This window comes from Hydractinia symbiolongicarpus, chromosome 11 (assembly GCF_029227915.1).
Source record: "Hydractinia symbiolongicarpus strain clone_291-10 chromosome 11, HSymV2.1, whole genome shotgun sequence".
NCBI classification, from domain to species: Eukaryota; Metazoa; Cnidaria; class Hydrozoa; order Anthoathecata; family Hydractiniidae; genus Hydractinia; species Hydractinia symbiolongicarpus.
Genome location: NC_079885.1, coordinates 21,246,758 through 21,261,052, shown reverse-complemented (window position 1 = coordinate 21,261,052; position 14,295 = coordinate 21,246,758). Strand labels below are relative to the sequence as shown.

Genomic DNA, 14,295 nt, shown 5'->3' with positions numbered 1-14,295 from the left:
ACGTGATTAGCCACTTCAAAACCAAGGAGAATAGAGCTTCGATTTGATAAATTTTTGAAAACAATATTTTCAGACACAGATTTATAGAAGGCCGGATAAAACTTTTCAGCATCGCCTTTAAAACTACCAATCACATCTCTGACAAAACTATAGGAAAAGTTTGTATCGTCGTTTGTAATAACATAATTGACAAATTCATTTCTGGTCTTCTCACTATAGCATTCATCTTTAGAAAGTTTACTTGCACTTAATTGGGTGTACTTCTTAAAGTATAACGGATGGAGCTTGGTTACAGCAGTAGTGAGGCTGTCGTCATTTAACTGGTTTTGTGGCTGACGATGTTTCGCATTTCGGTGTCTTGTGAGTCCCCGTTGTGTTTTGCATGTTTTGGAGCATATATCACAGGAAAAACAGCTTTCAGAAGGGTCGTCAACTATTTCTTCAACAATTTCGGATAATTCTTTAGTTAAATCACGATTTTTCTCTAATAAATCTTCATCAATAACAGCCAAGATTGCATCAAAATCATCTTCACCAAAGAAATCCTCCCCATGGGCAGCCATTATTGATAATTCCGTGCAGTCTTAAACTGGCCACCCCGATTTAAGAAACATATCTGCTTGTGAACAATAGGAACACATTATGGACGGCCCGGAATTACCAGACTCTCTTTTTCTTATGACTATGCTTTTAGTTATGTCTTTAGTTCATCGATTTTTTCAAGTTATCAAAAGATGACAACCTCCGTACACACATTATATGTGGTCATCAAGACCATGCTGAGATCAACGATAACACCACGTTTGGTCATTGTTTGGTTACTAAAAACTTTGAAAAAGAGACGGAGGAATTGCTTTGCTGCCTATTATGTAAAAATTGGTTTCACGAGAGCTGCTTTCATGAATTTTAATTGCATTACGATTTTATTCTTGTTTTTTTTCATTTCATTTCTTTCGCGGCTTATTTTTTCGACATAAATCTGTCGGACGGACAACTTTTTTCCTTTGCAGTCGTTTTTATTTGCCCTATTCATTTTATATACGCCAAAAGCCTAGTACTGTTTATAAAGAAACACTAACACCCCAAAAACACAATTTTTGAATGAAATTAGTAGTTTTATATCAATAAAGCACAATATCTGTCGGACGGACAGTTTTCTTTTTTTTTTAATTTCTTCAAGTACCGATTTTACAGCGCGTCTTATTTTTCCAAACACACCGCAACTATGTTATTTATAGTTTGTATGGTACATTTCAACTGATTTTTTAATATAAAAATTTTTAGACAAAGGTGTCTGTCCGACAGTGTCCGTCCGACAGGAAAATTTTTAAGTTGTTGACACTGAATGAGTAAAACAAATTTCGAACAGCCCTTTGGAGTCAATGTTTATTAAAAAAAGGATTGTTTTATTTAGATTTTTACAAAAAAAACTTGAGATTCAATCAATATCTCGATAGATATGCCAAAAAGAGTACAAATTGGGTTTTTTCATTTTTTTATCGCGTCCGTCCGGCAGACGAATTCTTTAGGATATTTTTCAAATTTACAGTTATTGTACACTAAACATTTTATTTTCTCAAACCCCATGAGCATTAAGATGCTAGTCTTTTTTCTTTTGTCAAAGTACTTGAATTGCTTTAACATATCGGAGGTCGGACGTGTTTGAGGTCGGACGTGTTTTTTACAAGAGCTGGATTTACTTGTGTTCTTTGATACGATATTACTTATTTAATCACTCACGAACTTGCAGCTATTAATATTGATTTAGTTGGTATTTGATATTATTATTCAGTGGGTTTATGATCGTTGGTTGTCTACAGAATTACAGTTTTTGACTCATGGAAAGTAAAATAACGTAAACGAAAAAGTTTGTCATAATTTTCTTCACGCAACAAATCATCTACGATGGAGTTCAAGTGTTTTCAGATTATTTTAGTTCTATTGATATTTAATTATCGCGATGGGTCAGATTTTGCTATCACTGATCAACAGCATACTATATCGCAAACCCCTAATGGCGGAAAAGTGAAAAGATGTAAATCTCGTGTATTGTATTATGCTAACCATTGTGCCACGCAACAACTTGTAATGAGTGGCGATGTTGAAAGCAATCCTGGTCCCGCACTCCAACGCGGATTGAAAGCTCCATCTTGTTCAATCTGTGAGAAATGTGTTAAATGCAATCAAAGACGATTCATTTGTGATACATGCTGGGAAACCACTCACGCTGCTTGTTTGAACCAATCAAATTTAGTACTCAATGGTAGAATTCCGAAATATTGGACCTGTTCAGATTGCCATTTTACTGTGCTTCCCTTTTCGAATGTACGTGATGTTTGCGCATTGTACTCATCTATTCTGAGTGATGGTGGTGAATACGAGGAATTAATAACCATACCAAGCAATCCAAAACATACGAAAATTTGCCATCTAAATACGCAATCCTTACCGAGCACATTTGACGAGTTCTCATACATGCTCGAATGTCATAAATTTGACATAATCACGTTGTCCGAGACATGGTTAAAAAATAATCAGGTATTGATTGATTATGTAAACATTCCAGGATACCAATTTGAATATAAAAACAGAACTGATAAACGAGGAGGTGGTGTTGGAATGTACATCAAGGACGAACTTATTTACAAAACTAGAGACGACATAACCAAACTCGACAATTCTATCGAACATGTCTGGATCGAAGTGAAAGGTAGAAATAAAAATTACTCATATCTAGTTGGAACATTTTATCAGCCATCTTCTATAGAAAGAGAAAAAAAAGATTGGCTAGAACGATTTGATATTCTTTTGCGTCACATCACCGCAAAATGGGACGGTATTATCATAATTACAGGTGACTTCAATATCGACTTATTACAAGGTGATAAATCCACAATCGAATTATATCAAGATACACTTATGACTTATGACCTAAAACAACATATTACAAAACCAACCCGAAAATCGACATCCCTTATTGATCATGTTATTAGTAATATACCGGAAAAGGTAGTTAGTGAGAACGTTTTATTGTGCGATGAAATTTCTGACCATGATGCCCCGCATATCGTTATGAATATCAAAAAGGATAAATTCGAAAAACGATACAAATTTATACGTGACGAGAAGCAGTTGAACATCGATGAATATATTAGTGATATCGAGAAGATTCCTTTTTCCTTGATAGATACTTTTGATGATCCGGAAGATCAACTGTATGTTATGAATGAACTCATACTGTCCTGCATTAATAGCCATGCTCCTTTGAAAAGGTGTAAATTTACACGACCACCAGCTCCCTGGATGAAGGACCCATCCATTGTATCGTCGAAACTGAAACTTGATGAACTTCGTAGTGAATTAAAATCTTGTGATGACAGAGAGGCTAAACATGAGTATGTTGAAACGAGAAATAAATTGAAGAAGGCTATCAAACACTCTAGAAGAACCTTCTATCAAAAGGCTTTATCAAGTAACCGTTCAAAGGAAGTATGGAAAACCATAAGAACTATTATTAAACCACAGTTCAAACAAATCAGGCAGAATCCCGATACCATCAATGATTATTTCAATTCCATTGCAATAAAGTTAAGCAATACAAATGAGTTAAACATTTCTCCCACCATGAATGATGAGGCTGTACCGCAATGGATTTATTTGACCTTCGTCACGCTACCCAAGAGGATGTTCTCAAACATTTGAATTCATTGAGAAGTGATTGCTCTACTGGTGGTGATAATATAACAGCGAAATTCATAAAACCAGTCGCAGCCCAATTGTCGCCAGTCCTAACAAAGATTTTGAATAACTGCATCGATGCAAACGTATTTCCAACATGCTGGAAGAAATCACGTATCTGTCCGGTACCTAAAGTTCCAGGTGCTTCACAACTAGAAGATTTTCGTCCAATATCAATACTTCCTGTACTGTCGAAAGTATATGAGAAAGTCATTTTATCACAGCTTTGTGACTTCATTGATAGATATAACATTTACGCTTCAACTCAATCTGGTTTTCGCAAAGGTCACTCGTGCATCAAGATACTCTTAAAATTAAAGGACGACATTTTGAAGGCTATGCAAAGAGGTGAAGTAACTTTATCAGTGTCAGCAGATTACTCCAAAGCATTTGATACTGTGAAATATGACGTTCTGATTAATAAGTTGAAGAAACTCCAAATGTCTCCTGCATTCATCAATTTGATCTCTAACTATTTGTCAAATCGCCAGCAGTTTGTGCAAATTGATGACAAAAAATCGGACACCTTGCTGATCAAATACGGTGTTCCTCAGGGATCTATTCTTGGTCCGATCTTGTTCAACATCTATGTCTCTGACCTATCGTTGAATTCGTCGTGTAATTCTATCCAGTACGCAGATGACACAAATCTTTACATACACTTCAAACTAAAAGAAATGGATATCGCAACAGCAAAGCTTCAAAGTGACATTAACCAAATAACAACATGGTCAAAAATAAACAATCTGATGTTTAATTCCATAAAGACAAAATCAATTATGTACTCGACAAGCCAGTTAAGCTGTATAAACAATTTAAACTTCAGTAACTTATTCAAATTCCATAGTAATGGTGCTGAGATTGAGCGGGTATCCTCTCTCAAAATACTGGGCATAACATTCGATGAACATATGACGTGGTCTACACATGTGAATAACATCATTAGATCATCATACGCTACGATTTCGACATTAAAGCGATTGAAACGTTTGGCACCTTTTCACGTGAGAAAGAATCTCGCTGAAGCACTGATATTATCAAAGATAGACTACGGAAATCTTGTCTATAATAATATTCCACAATATCAAATGAAAAGGTTACAAAGAGTTCTAAATGTCGCTGCCAGCTTTGTTCTTCAGAGATATGCTTCCACTAACGATGTGTTAGTAATACTGAAATGGCTGCCAGTGCAAGAGCGTGTAAATTTATCGATACTAAAACTGGCACACAAGGTGTTGTATGACGAATGCTCACCTGAATACCTTACACTGAAATGGTACAAAAATGGTCGAGGCCTGCGATCTGATACAGAAAACAAAAATAAACTACAAAGCGACATTCCGAAAAACGTTTATGGATTGCTCATCAGCGTTTTTTAATGATCTTCCTGGCAATATTCGTTCCGTTGTCAACCATAAAGAATTTATCAAAAAAGTCAAATTATTTTTACACGATAGTGCTTTGTGCAAACTTTTATCCAAATAATGTGAATAACTCTATGCATGTAGGCTACCTATTATAGTTCTACCTTTTTTTGTGTGTCCTTACATCGGTGCCATCAATTTATTTATTTTTAATTAGTCTCTTCTTTTTTTTTTTTTTTTCTTGTTCAATGTGTCTACTTACTCTACCGGCACCATTTCGTACTCTGTGAGCCCATTTATTTCATTATGCACTTAGATTCAATATATTTTTTTACTGATCTTATAGATTTTATAGATTTTTATAGTTTTTATTTTTTTGTAGGCAGAAGAACCATTTGTAAATTATGGATGCCAAATATATGTTTAATAATAATAATAATAATAATAATAACTAAACTATCGATTGTCCATCCGACAGATTTTTCTAATGCAAAACGCGACCCCTCGAATAAGCGCTCCCCCCCCCTGATTAATTATTTATATCCTTGTTTGTGCAAAAAAATGTTAACCCGGATGGTGACCATACAAAAGGTTTTTTTTCGTTGCATCTTGCAGAATTCATTTACTTAAAATAAGAAAACCGCCGGCGAAGAAAAAATATTTTTTTTAGGTAATTTAGTAAATTGATTTTATTTCTTTCGAATAACATTTACTTTCAAGTTTCGAGAAGAAGGACGGCCATATTATATTGCTTATTGTTTTTAGTTAGGCACCTTTGAGCGTCAGTGGTTTGAAGATATATCGAAGAGAGAGGACTATAGCATGGGTAGCTCCATGGATGACAATGTGGAGAAGTTGGTTGGAAATCACGTTGCTCTTGTGGGGCCAATGCATGACAGTTATTTGCTTAAGGTGGGTGATAGCATAATAGCAAAATTGACTGGATTGGCAGTAGCTGTCAATTTGTTCATTCCATGACAAATATGCGATACCTAGTTTTTTTATGTAAAAACTATGGGGCAAAGAGAGAATACATAGCTCCGAAGAACAAAAGGAAAAGCCTAGGGAAAATAAAATCAAAAACAGACGATGCTAAAACAGCCAAAAATATTTTAAATCCATGAGGCTTTGATGAAATTATTTGTCAAAGCGCAAATTCAAAAAAGGTTGATGGAGGCAGCACATATAATGGCATGGGTACGCCCCTTTGCATGGAATATGTTTATAACCACCTGAAAGTTTTTTTTATATTCAGCGACGGTTTTGCAATTGACACCAATGTGCAAACGTTGATGAACAAACAGTTGCAGCAGTTAAGTTATGATGTACTTAATTTGTATCTGTTATTTGTTACTTGATGTAGTTGATGTAGTTACCTTAAGTGCAGTAGGGACTAAACCCTTTCTTCTAACTTCTACAATATAAAGAAAGAATGAAAGTTACAAACAGCACGCCAATGATAAACTCGAGCAGTTAATTCTTTAAATTTAAAGCCTAGAGGTTTTGCTCCTCTAAAGAATATGCTCATATAAAAAAAACACAATTCTTTCTTTCTCCAATGAGATAATTGGCACAAAAAATGAACAAACAGGGAGAGCAGGACAGGACTTCTATAAGGGTACAAGGGTTTCGACTCATATTCCTGAACCAAGGTACCCAAAATGTCTAGCTTAGTCACCTCAAAAGAGGTTTGCGAACAGTTTTCAGCAAAAATGAATTTAGCAATAACTGACTTTAGACACATTCATATTTGCCCTTTTATGACGGTGAGAAAACAAAACAGAAAGCTGTAATGATGGGACAAGTCTACCGACTCTTTGTTTTTGAATTGTAGAGGTTACATCCTCTAGAGATCTATATTCAGTGCAAGATCTCCCTTTTTACAAGGATAGTCAGCAGAATCAAGGTCATTGAACTAAAGACCCTCTATATACATTACATCACAAACACCTACTAATAGTTACAGAGTGCTATACAACATAAAAAGAAACTAATAGTTATGTTAGATATAAATATAGAATGATTTTTTACGTATGGTTTACCATTTTTGTTGCTCTTGAAAAAGGTTTGTTTACCCGTACAATAGGTCGAAGGCCAAATAGCAGTGCACCATGCATGACAGGATATGCTAACAATTAGGATTACTTTCAGAATTGGTGGTATATGAGTTAGTATAGTTTGACTTGCAACATAACTTAAAAGAAACATGTCTCAGTTATCGGTAAAACCATTTCCATTTTACCTGTGGTTATTGTGGTGTAACAAAAAACTCTCCCAGTTGCAGTATTTATATATGATGGATGATGAGGTGACAAAAAAGTTGGCTGTAATGATAATACTTGTCAAATGACAAACGGTAGAAAAATGTAGAGGTCCAAACCTCTAAAGGTTGTGTGTCTAAGCAAAATCTGCTTTATTACAAGAATTTTTATTAAATAAACCATTAACTATGGTTGGCAGGACAACATTAGGAGCACAATACAAACGTTTATAAAAGGGATAGACACAGCAACAAAAGAGCAATTCAAACCGAATCAAATAGGTACATATAAAATAAAAAATAAATAAATAAAACTTATCGAAACTAAGGTATCCTAAAACGGATAATATTTGAAATGATTCTTAAAAAATGTAAATTGAGGTAATCAACTATCTGTGCGCCAGGACTTGTGAAGCTGGACGTAGCTTTCCACATGTGTAACGGGTACATAATAATCAGCCTTACACAGATAGTTGTTATGGTGGGCCAGCCACAGGAGAGTACTAGCCTATCCTAACAGGGGTAGTGTCCCCAAATTGTAGATAAAAAGGACAGACAGAGTAGGGAAATTTTGAACAGTGCAGCAAGGCACAATGAGATACTCAACCTGTTAAGTTTTAGGGTTAAATCATAGAGATTATAACCCCATAAGGCAACTTAAACCATGACTCAGCGCAGCAGGATCGTCAATCCTGTAGACAAAGCGACCAAACTATGTCTCCCTACTGAACTGGGGTAACAAGTGAGATATGCAAATGAAACAAATGAATGTCAGGCTATCCTTCTTTTTTAACAATAAAACAATCTTTCTATCAATCAAATTAATAACAATAGTAGAAGTATTAGTTATCTCAGGTTTATTTATATATATTAAAAGTGTAAAATTGTAAAAGTTTAAACAGCTAGTAAGTACACTTTCAGATCATCAGTTTGTTTTTATTTTTTTGTTAATTAAGAGCCCATCCTCTTAATTAACAAAAAAAATCCTATGAGCTTAGTGGAAATAAAAAAGGTTGAGGAAATTAAGGTGCAATTACTCCATTAAAAGCCAAATTACATCACCTTATGTGAACAGTACGTTATTTATGTTAAGAGGAAATAACTTACAAAGAGGTGGCAAGCCACCCCAATGATGAACTCAACCTGTTAGGTCTTTGGAAATAAACTAGAGGTTGTACTCCTCCAGAGAAAATGCCTCTAAAGGCACAATTCTCCCTAATTTACAAAGAGGTGGCTAGCCACCACAATGATGAACTCAACCTGTTAGGCCTTTGGAAATAAGCTAGAGAAAATGCCTCAAAAAGCACAATTCTCCCTTTTTACAAGGAATTAATCAAAAATATAAAAAAATAAAAAGGACACAACACATTTGAAAAGATGAACAGAACTTTAACCAAGGGCAGGTAGGTTTCTACCCATATTTCTGAACCTAAGTACCCTGGATGTCCAGCTGGGTCACCTCGAAGAGGTCCGCGGACGGTCATCAGCAGAAACTAGACATCACTATCTTCCTAAAGTAAACTTAAATTGCTTTCTATTCAACTGTGCTATTCTTTGTTCTTAACTCAGGTAATAATTGGAGTCGTTACTCTCCAAAGACAAGATCATGTGTGATCAAACCCCCCTTGTTATTTTTTTTTTTAACTGGGGTAATAAGTGGCAGGGGCGGATCTAGGGTTAGGCAGCCTAGGCAATTGCCTAAGCCTAAGCTTGGGCAAAAAAAAGGAAAATATGCCATATAGCATAACTTGTGAAAGTAATAAATATTTTTGTAAATTTGTCTTGTAGTGCTAACTTTGCTTCGCCAACCTGGATGCGCGTTGTTAGGAACTGTTTTTTTTTAAAAATTCAATAAGAAGTAAACCCGGGGCGATTTTAGGCAAGATACCGATTCGCCTAAAACGTCCGTGGGTTTCCAAGTTTTAAATGAATGAAAATCACGGGTGGAAGAAAAAACGCCTAAAACGTCCGTGGGTTTTCAACTTCAAATGAATGGAATTCTTATTTCGGAAGAAAAAACGCCTAAAACGTCCGTGGGTCTTCAACTTCAAATGAATAGAATTCTAAAACCGAGAAGAAAAACGCCTAAAACGACCGCGGGTAAGTTTTACATAAATCTCTGTGCGGCCAAGGGTGTGTCCTTCTTTTTCAACATGGATTCCCTTGATCAGGAGTACACTGTTGAAGAAGCTTTCAAGTCAAATGATTTGAATAAATTGAATGAGTTGTATGCAAAATTGAAAAAAGAAATTCTGGATTCAGCTACCTTTTCGGATAATGAGAGGATTAATAATGTTGGAAAGAAGTATTTTCGCGATCTAGTTGCTGAAACCTTTATTCCAACCTTTGCTAAAGACAAATTTATTGCTTTGAAGTAAGTAGCTAGATAATTTTTGTAGCTTTTTCTGTCTTGAGTATTAGGTACCTCTTTGTGAAAAACATTAAAAGTTATTAAGCACCAGCACTGATTGTTATGAAATAATTAACCCCCACCTCCACAGATGTTCTTACAAAACGTGTTATTAAATCTTTCTTATCAAAACAAAAGCTTCAATTAATAACCTCGATCATATGAATAGTTTGTTTTTTTAAAAACAAGATAACTGAGACAAGTGTAATCTTGTTTTATGTTTTGATGAGTTTGTTAAGTTTAGTATGGAGTATAGCTAGCCAGCAGCTGCTTGTGTGATAGTTGGGAATTTTGTTTAATTTTTAACTTTTACTTTCTTTAGGTCACAAGCCTCAGGTAACTGTTTATACAGCTCTGTATCTTTGTTTTTGTGTGGAGATAACTCTCTTGTTCGAAAACTAAGAACTTTGACATCGTTAGAACTGTATTTAAATAGTGGCTTTTATATAAAGCATCCCACTATAATTTCGGCATATGAGAAAGGCAAAGGAGTTTATTTTAACAATTTCAGAAACATTTTAGGTGGTCTCTTAGTTTCACATGCTGCTTTAGATTCAGGTAAAACTGCTGATGCTTTAATTAAAGTAGAGGCAATGCATAATATAAAAAACTTTGAGTGGTGTAGTTTTGTTTGTGTTCTTGCACTGTCCTCAGCAATTTCGAGGAACATCATTACACTATATCCAGACTGTGGTCACGCAAAATTGAAACTTCTTTACAGTCAAAATATTGAACCTAGAGATTCTGCAGTTTCTTCTACAAGTCTTCACATTTTACTTTGTTATTGTGGTACTTTACCGACACAAATTGAATTTAAACATAATCATTTTGTGCCTCTATTATGTGGTGTACATCCAAAAAGAAAAATCAAGCAACCATTGCCAAAACCTGTGATTAAAAAAAATAAGCAGTCAAAATTGCCTTTCTGGGTAAATAGACATGGCATGAATGACCTAGGTATTGCTTCTGACAGACCTACAGTAACATTTCCTGCTGTCAATATGTCAACCAAAACAAAAAATATTCCAATGTCATCAAGTTCTACTGTTAAATCAGTGACTAGTATTAGTCCTGTAACTAAGCAATCCTCTGGAGGTGCAATAAGTTCTATTATTTCTGTGTCAACCGAAATAACCTTAGCCAACGATATAGCTTCGTATATGAATAAAGTTCAAAACATGGAATATTCAGAAATAATTAAATTAATAAATGAAGTTTTCATCCCTGATAATAACTATAAATTTCCTGTTAAAGATGGTCGTTCCTTTAAATTTGATTGGTTAAAACAATACACCTGGCTTTGTTATTCACCTGCTTATGATGGTGGTTACTGTTTGCCATGTGTTCTTTTTGGAAATAAGTTTCCTAATTTGTTAAAAAACATAAGAAATCTGGTAACACAGCCTGTTAATGCAAAACGTTGTGCTACAACGTTGTTCAAAAACCATGAAAAAACATCTAGCTCTGTAAAAAGTCTTCACCGGGCAACATTTTCACTGCTTACAACATATTTGAGCCAGCATTCTGGTAAAAGCAAACCAATTTCTGAACTTGTTGATCAGCAAATAAGTAAACAGATTTCTGAAAATAAAGCCAAACTTGAGCCAATCATCGATACAATTTTGTTGTGTGGAAGACTAAATATCCCTTTAAGAGGTCATAGAGATGATAGCAGTTATCATCCTGAAGTAGGCAGTTACTCATCTGGGGGAGTAGGTAATTTCATAGAAATTTTAAATTATAGAGCTCGTGCAAACCCTGTTTTCAAAGAAACTCTTGACAACAGTGCAAAAAATGCTACCTACATTTCAAAAACAGCTCAGAATGAGTTGATTAATTGTATTGGTGAAGTCATCACTGAAAAAATTGTTCTTGAAATAAAAGGCAGTAAATTTTTTTCTATTCTTGGTGATGAATGCATGGACAGTTCATGCAAAGAGCAATTTTCTCTTTGTATAAGGTTTGTTGACCAAAATTGTGATGTTAGGGAAGAATTTTTAAGACTGGTTCATTGTGGGGAAGGTTTGTCAGGTGATGGTTTATGTAAAATTGTCCTAAAATGTCTCGCAGAAGATCTTCAGCTAAATATAATGGATTGTAGAGGTCAAGGTTACGATGGTGCAGGTTCAGTGGCAGGTTTTAGAAATGGTTTGGCAGCAAGAATCCTACGCATAAACCGAAAAGCCTTGTATACGCATTGCCATAGCCATCGATTAAATTTAGCAATCTGTAAAACCTGTGGCATTCAAGCAGTTGAGAATGTTATGGGACAGATTAGAGACATTTCATTTTTTTTTAATTACTCTGAAACTAGGCGGTTGATTTTAGAACGTAATATCAAGGAACACTGTCCATCAGCTACAAAATATAAATTATTTAATGTTTGTGCAACAAGGTGGGTTGAGAGAATTAAAGGTATGGAGGTATTTAATGACCTTTATGTAGCTATTGTAAACACATTAGATGAAATGAATTTAAATTTAAATCATGTTTGTAATGCTGACACATCCTCTAAAGCTCTTCCTTTTTTAAAAGTCCTAACCTCATTTGATTTCATGGCTACATTTATGATCACTAAAAATATTTTTTTGATGACTTTACAAGTAACTGAGCTTTTACAAAGCAGAGCAAATGATATCATGGATGGTATACACATGATAGATGCTCTCAAGTCTCGTACTACCATGGTTAGAAACAACATTGACTACTACCATGAAAAGTGGTACAAAGAAGCTTCTGATCTTGCTAAGGAACTACATGTTACTGAGGCAAGTCCTCGAACCTCGGGTATAACACTTTTTAGATCCAACACACCATCAGAAAATCCTTCTGATCATTATAAAAGGAATATTACAATACCTATGTTGGATCATTTACATTCCGAACTTACTGGCAGGTTTGAAGAAAAAGCATTGTCTTGCTATAGTGGGCTAGCTATTCTCCCAGAAAAAATGCTGAGTCTTATCAAAGAAAATGTAGATTGGAAAAAAAGGTTCAATGCTTTCTTTCAATTCTATCTAGAAGACTTGCCCAATGTTCAATCTATCGAACATGAATTGGAACTTTGGGAAATTTACTGGAAATCATATGAAGGGCCTATACCTAACAACATTTCCTCCACATTGAAATCTGTCAATTTTACTGGGTTTGAAAATGTAAAAGTGGCCTTGAGAATTTTAGCCACTTTACCTGTGACTTCTTGCGAGTGTGAAAGGACATTTTCAGCCATGAAGAGGTTAAAAACATTTACTCGCACAACCATGGACTCAGATAGACTAAATGGCTTAGCCTTAATGCATGTACATCAAAACATCATTCCTAATATTTCTGATGTTATTGAGAAATTTTCATTGAAAAATAGACGATTAAACTTTAAGTGAATTACATTATTACCTTCTTCATAAAACCTTACTTCAAGTTATTGTAGAACACTTCTTTTATTATATATACATATGTACCTCTTATTTTACCATACCTATTCTTTTGCCTAAATTATACTTATATTAGTATATGCCTTATCATTGCCTAAATTATACTTACATTTTTATGTACTTACCTTACCTATTTTTGACAAAAATGTTTTCTGTAACTTTAATTCTCGAGTTGCCTTTGTGGCCTCTCCTGGAAGCAATTGACTGTAACAAAGCACCTCCAGAGTAAGGTCCAAATTTCACAATCAATTTACGTAATTACTTAAGTTCTGTTTTTCCTAAATTTTGTGTGTTTTTTATTATGATTGTTTTTACCTTTAGCCTTTTACCCTATCATTTTGACTGGTCTTGATGCAAATAATTGTATCTGTTGAGTGGCGCTCCATTCACTTCATGGTTTGTTGTTTGACAATTGATCATTTATTTTGATTTCAATGCTAGATTCATTCGTCCATTGGTATTACTTCTGTTTCTGCTTATATACAAGTGAAGAAGAAAGAAGAAAGAAGAAAAATTGTTTGCCTGGTTATTAGATTAACCTCAAATTTATAAAAAACATTATTCTGGCATATACAAAACGTCGGAAGATAGTAAAAAGACGGGAGTAGTTATCGCATTATGTATCAAAACTTTTATTTGTATTTTATATTATTATATAGCCTTAGTAGCCGAAAAGCACTTGTTACCACCTCGAAAACCTCTTTCTGGTCTTCTGGTATCTCGTAAAAAAAATTGAAAAAAAAACAAAATTTGCCTAACCATAAAAAAATCCTAGATCCGCCCCTGAGTGGAGTCGTCACTCTCCAAAGACAAGACCTAGTATGATCAAACCCCCTTGCTAACTTAATTTTTATTTGATTTTGTTTTATTTTTGACTGGGATAATAAGTGGAGTCGTCACTCTCCAAAGACAAGACTGAGTGTAGTCAAGCCCCCTTGCTGACTCATTCCGGTTAAAATATTCTTATCTCAGCTCTTCTAAAAAGAAAACATATGACTCGTGACTGTTAATAAGGCGGTCATCACAGAAAATTACTGCTCTATCGTTGCAATGTATCCACCTGTGTACCATTTAGTCGAAGGCTATGGTTGT

General features: G+C 34.7%; 2 protein-coding genes across 2 annotated transcripts; both read left to right on the top strand.

Moving 5' to 3' along the window:
• The first annotated feature begins 1,905 nt into the window (after nt 1–1,905).
• LOC130613513 (uncharacterized) lies at nt 1,906–6,080 on the top strand. The gene is made up of 3 exons (XM_057434847.1): nt 1,906–3,639; nt 3,684–5,087; nt 5,868–6,080. Exons 1-3 carry the CDS (start codon nt 1,906–1,908, stop codon nt 6,078–6,080), a joined length of 3,351 nt encoding a protein of 1,116 aa, XP_057290830.1.
• A 2,940-nt stretch (nt 6,081–9,020) lies between these two features.
• LOC130614042 (52 kDa repressor of the inhibitor of the protein kinase-like) lies at nt 9,021–13,900 on the top strand. Its single transcript, XM_057435439.1, has 2 exons — nt 9,021–9,736; nt 10,095–13,900. The coding sequence occupies exons 1-2, from the start codon at nt 9,351–9,353 to the stop codon at nt 13,150–13,152; spliced, it is 3,444 nt and encodes a 1,147-aa protein (XP_057291422.1). The 5' UTR covers nt 9,021–9,350; the 3' UTR covers nt 13,153–13,900.
• Nucleotides 13,901–14,295: the final 395 nt, after the last annotated feature.

Bases quoted from the DNA above. Each gene is read 5' to 3' on its own strand.
- LOC130613513 (XM_057434847.1), top strand. From the start codon at position 1,906: ATGGAGTTCAAGTGTTTTCAGATTATTTTAGTTCTATTGATATTTAAT. The intron at 3,640-3,683 runs GTACCGCAATGG...GCTACCCAAGAG, and splicing joins CCACCATGAATGATGAGGCT to GATGTTCTCAAACATTTGAA. The intron at 5,088-5,867 runs GTTTATGGATTG...TATTGTTTTTAG, and splicing joins AAAGCGACATTCCGAAAAAC to TTAGGCACCTTTGAGCGTCA.
- LOC130614042 (XM_057435439.1), top strand. From the start codon at position 9,351: ATGAATGGAATTCTTATTTCGGAAGAAAAAACGCCTAAAACGTCCGTG. The intron at 9,737-10,094 runs GTAAGTAGCTAG...TACTTTCTTTAG, and splicing joins GACAAATTTATTGCTTTGAA to GTCACAAGCCTCAGGTAACT.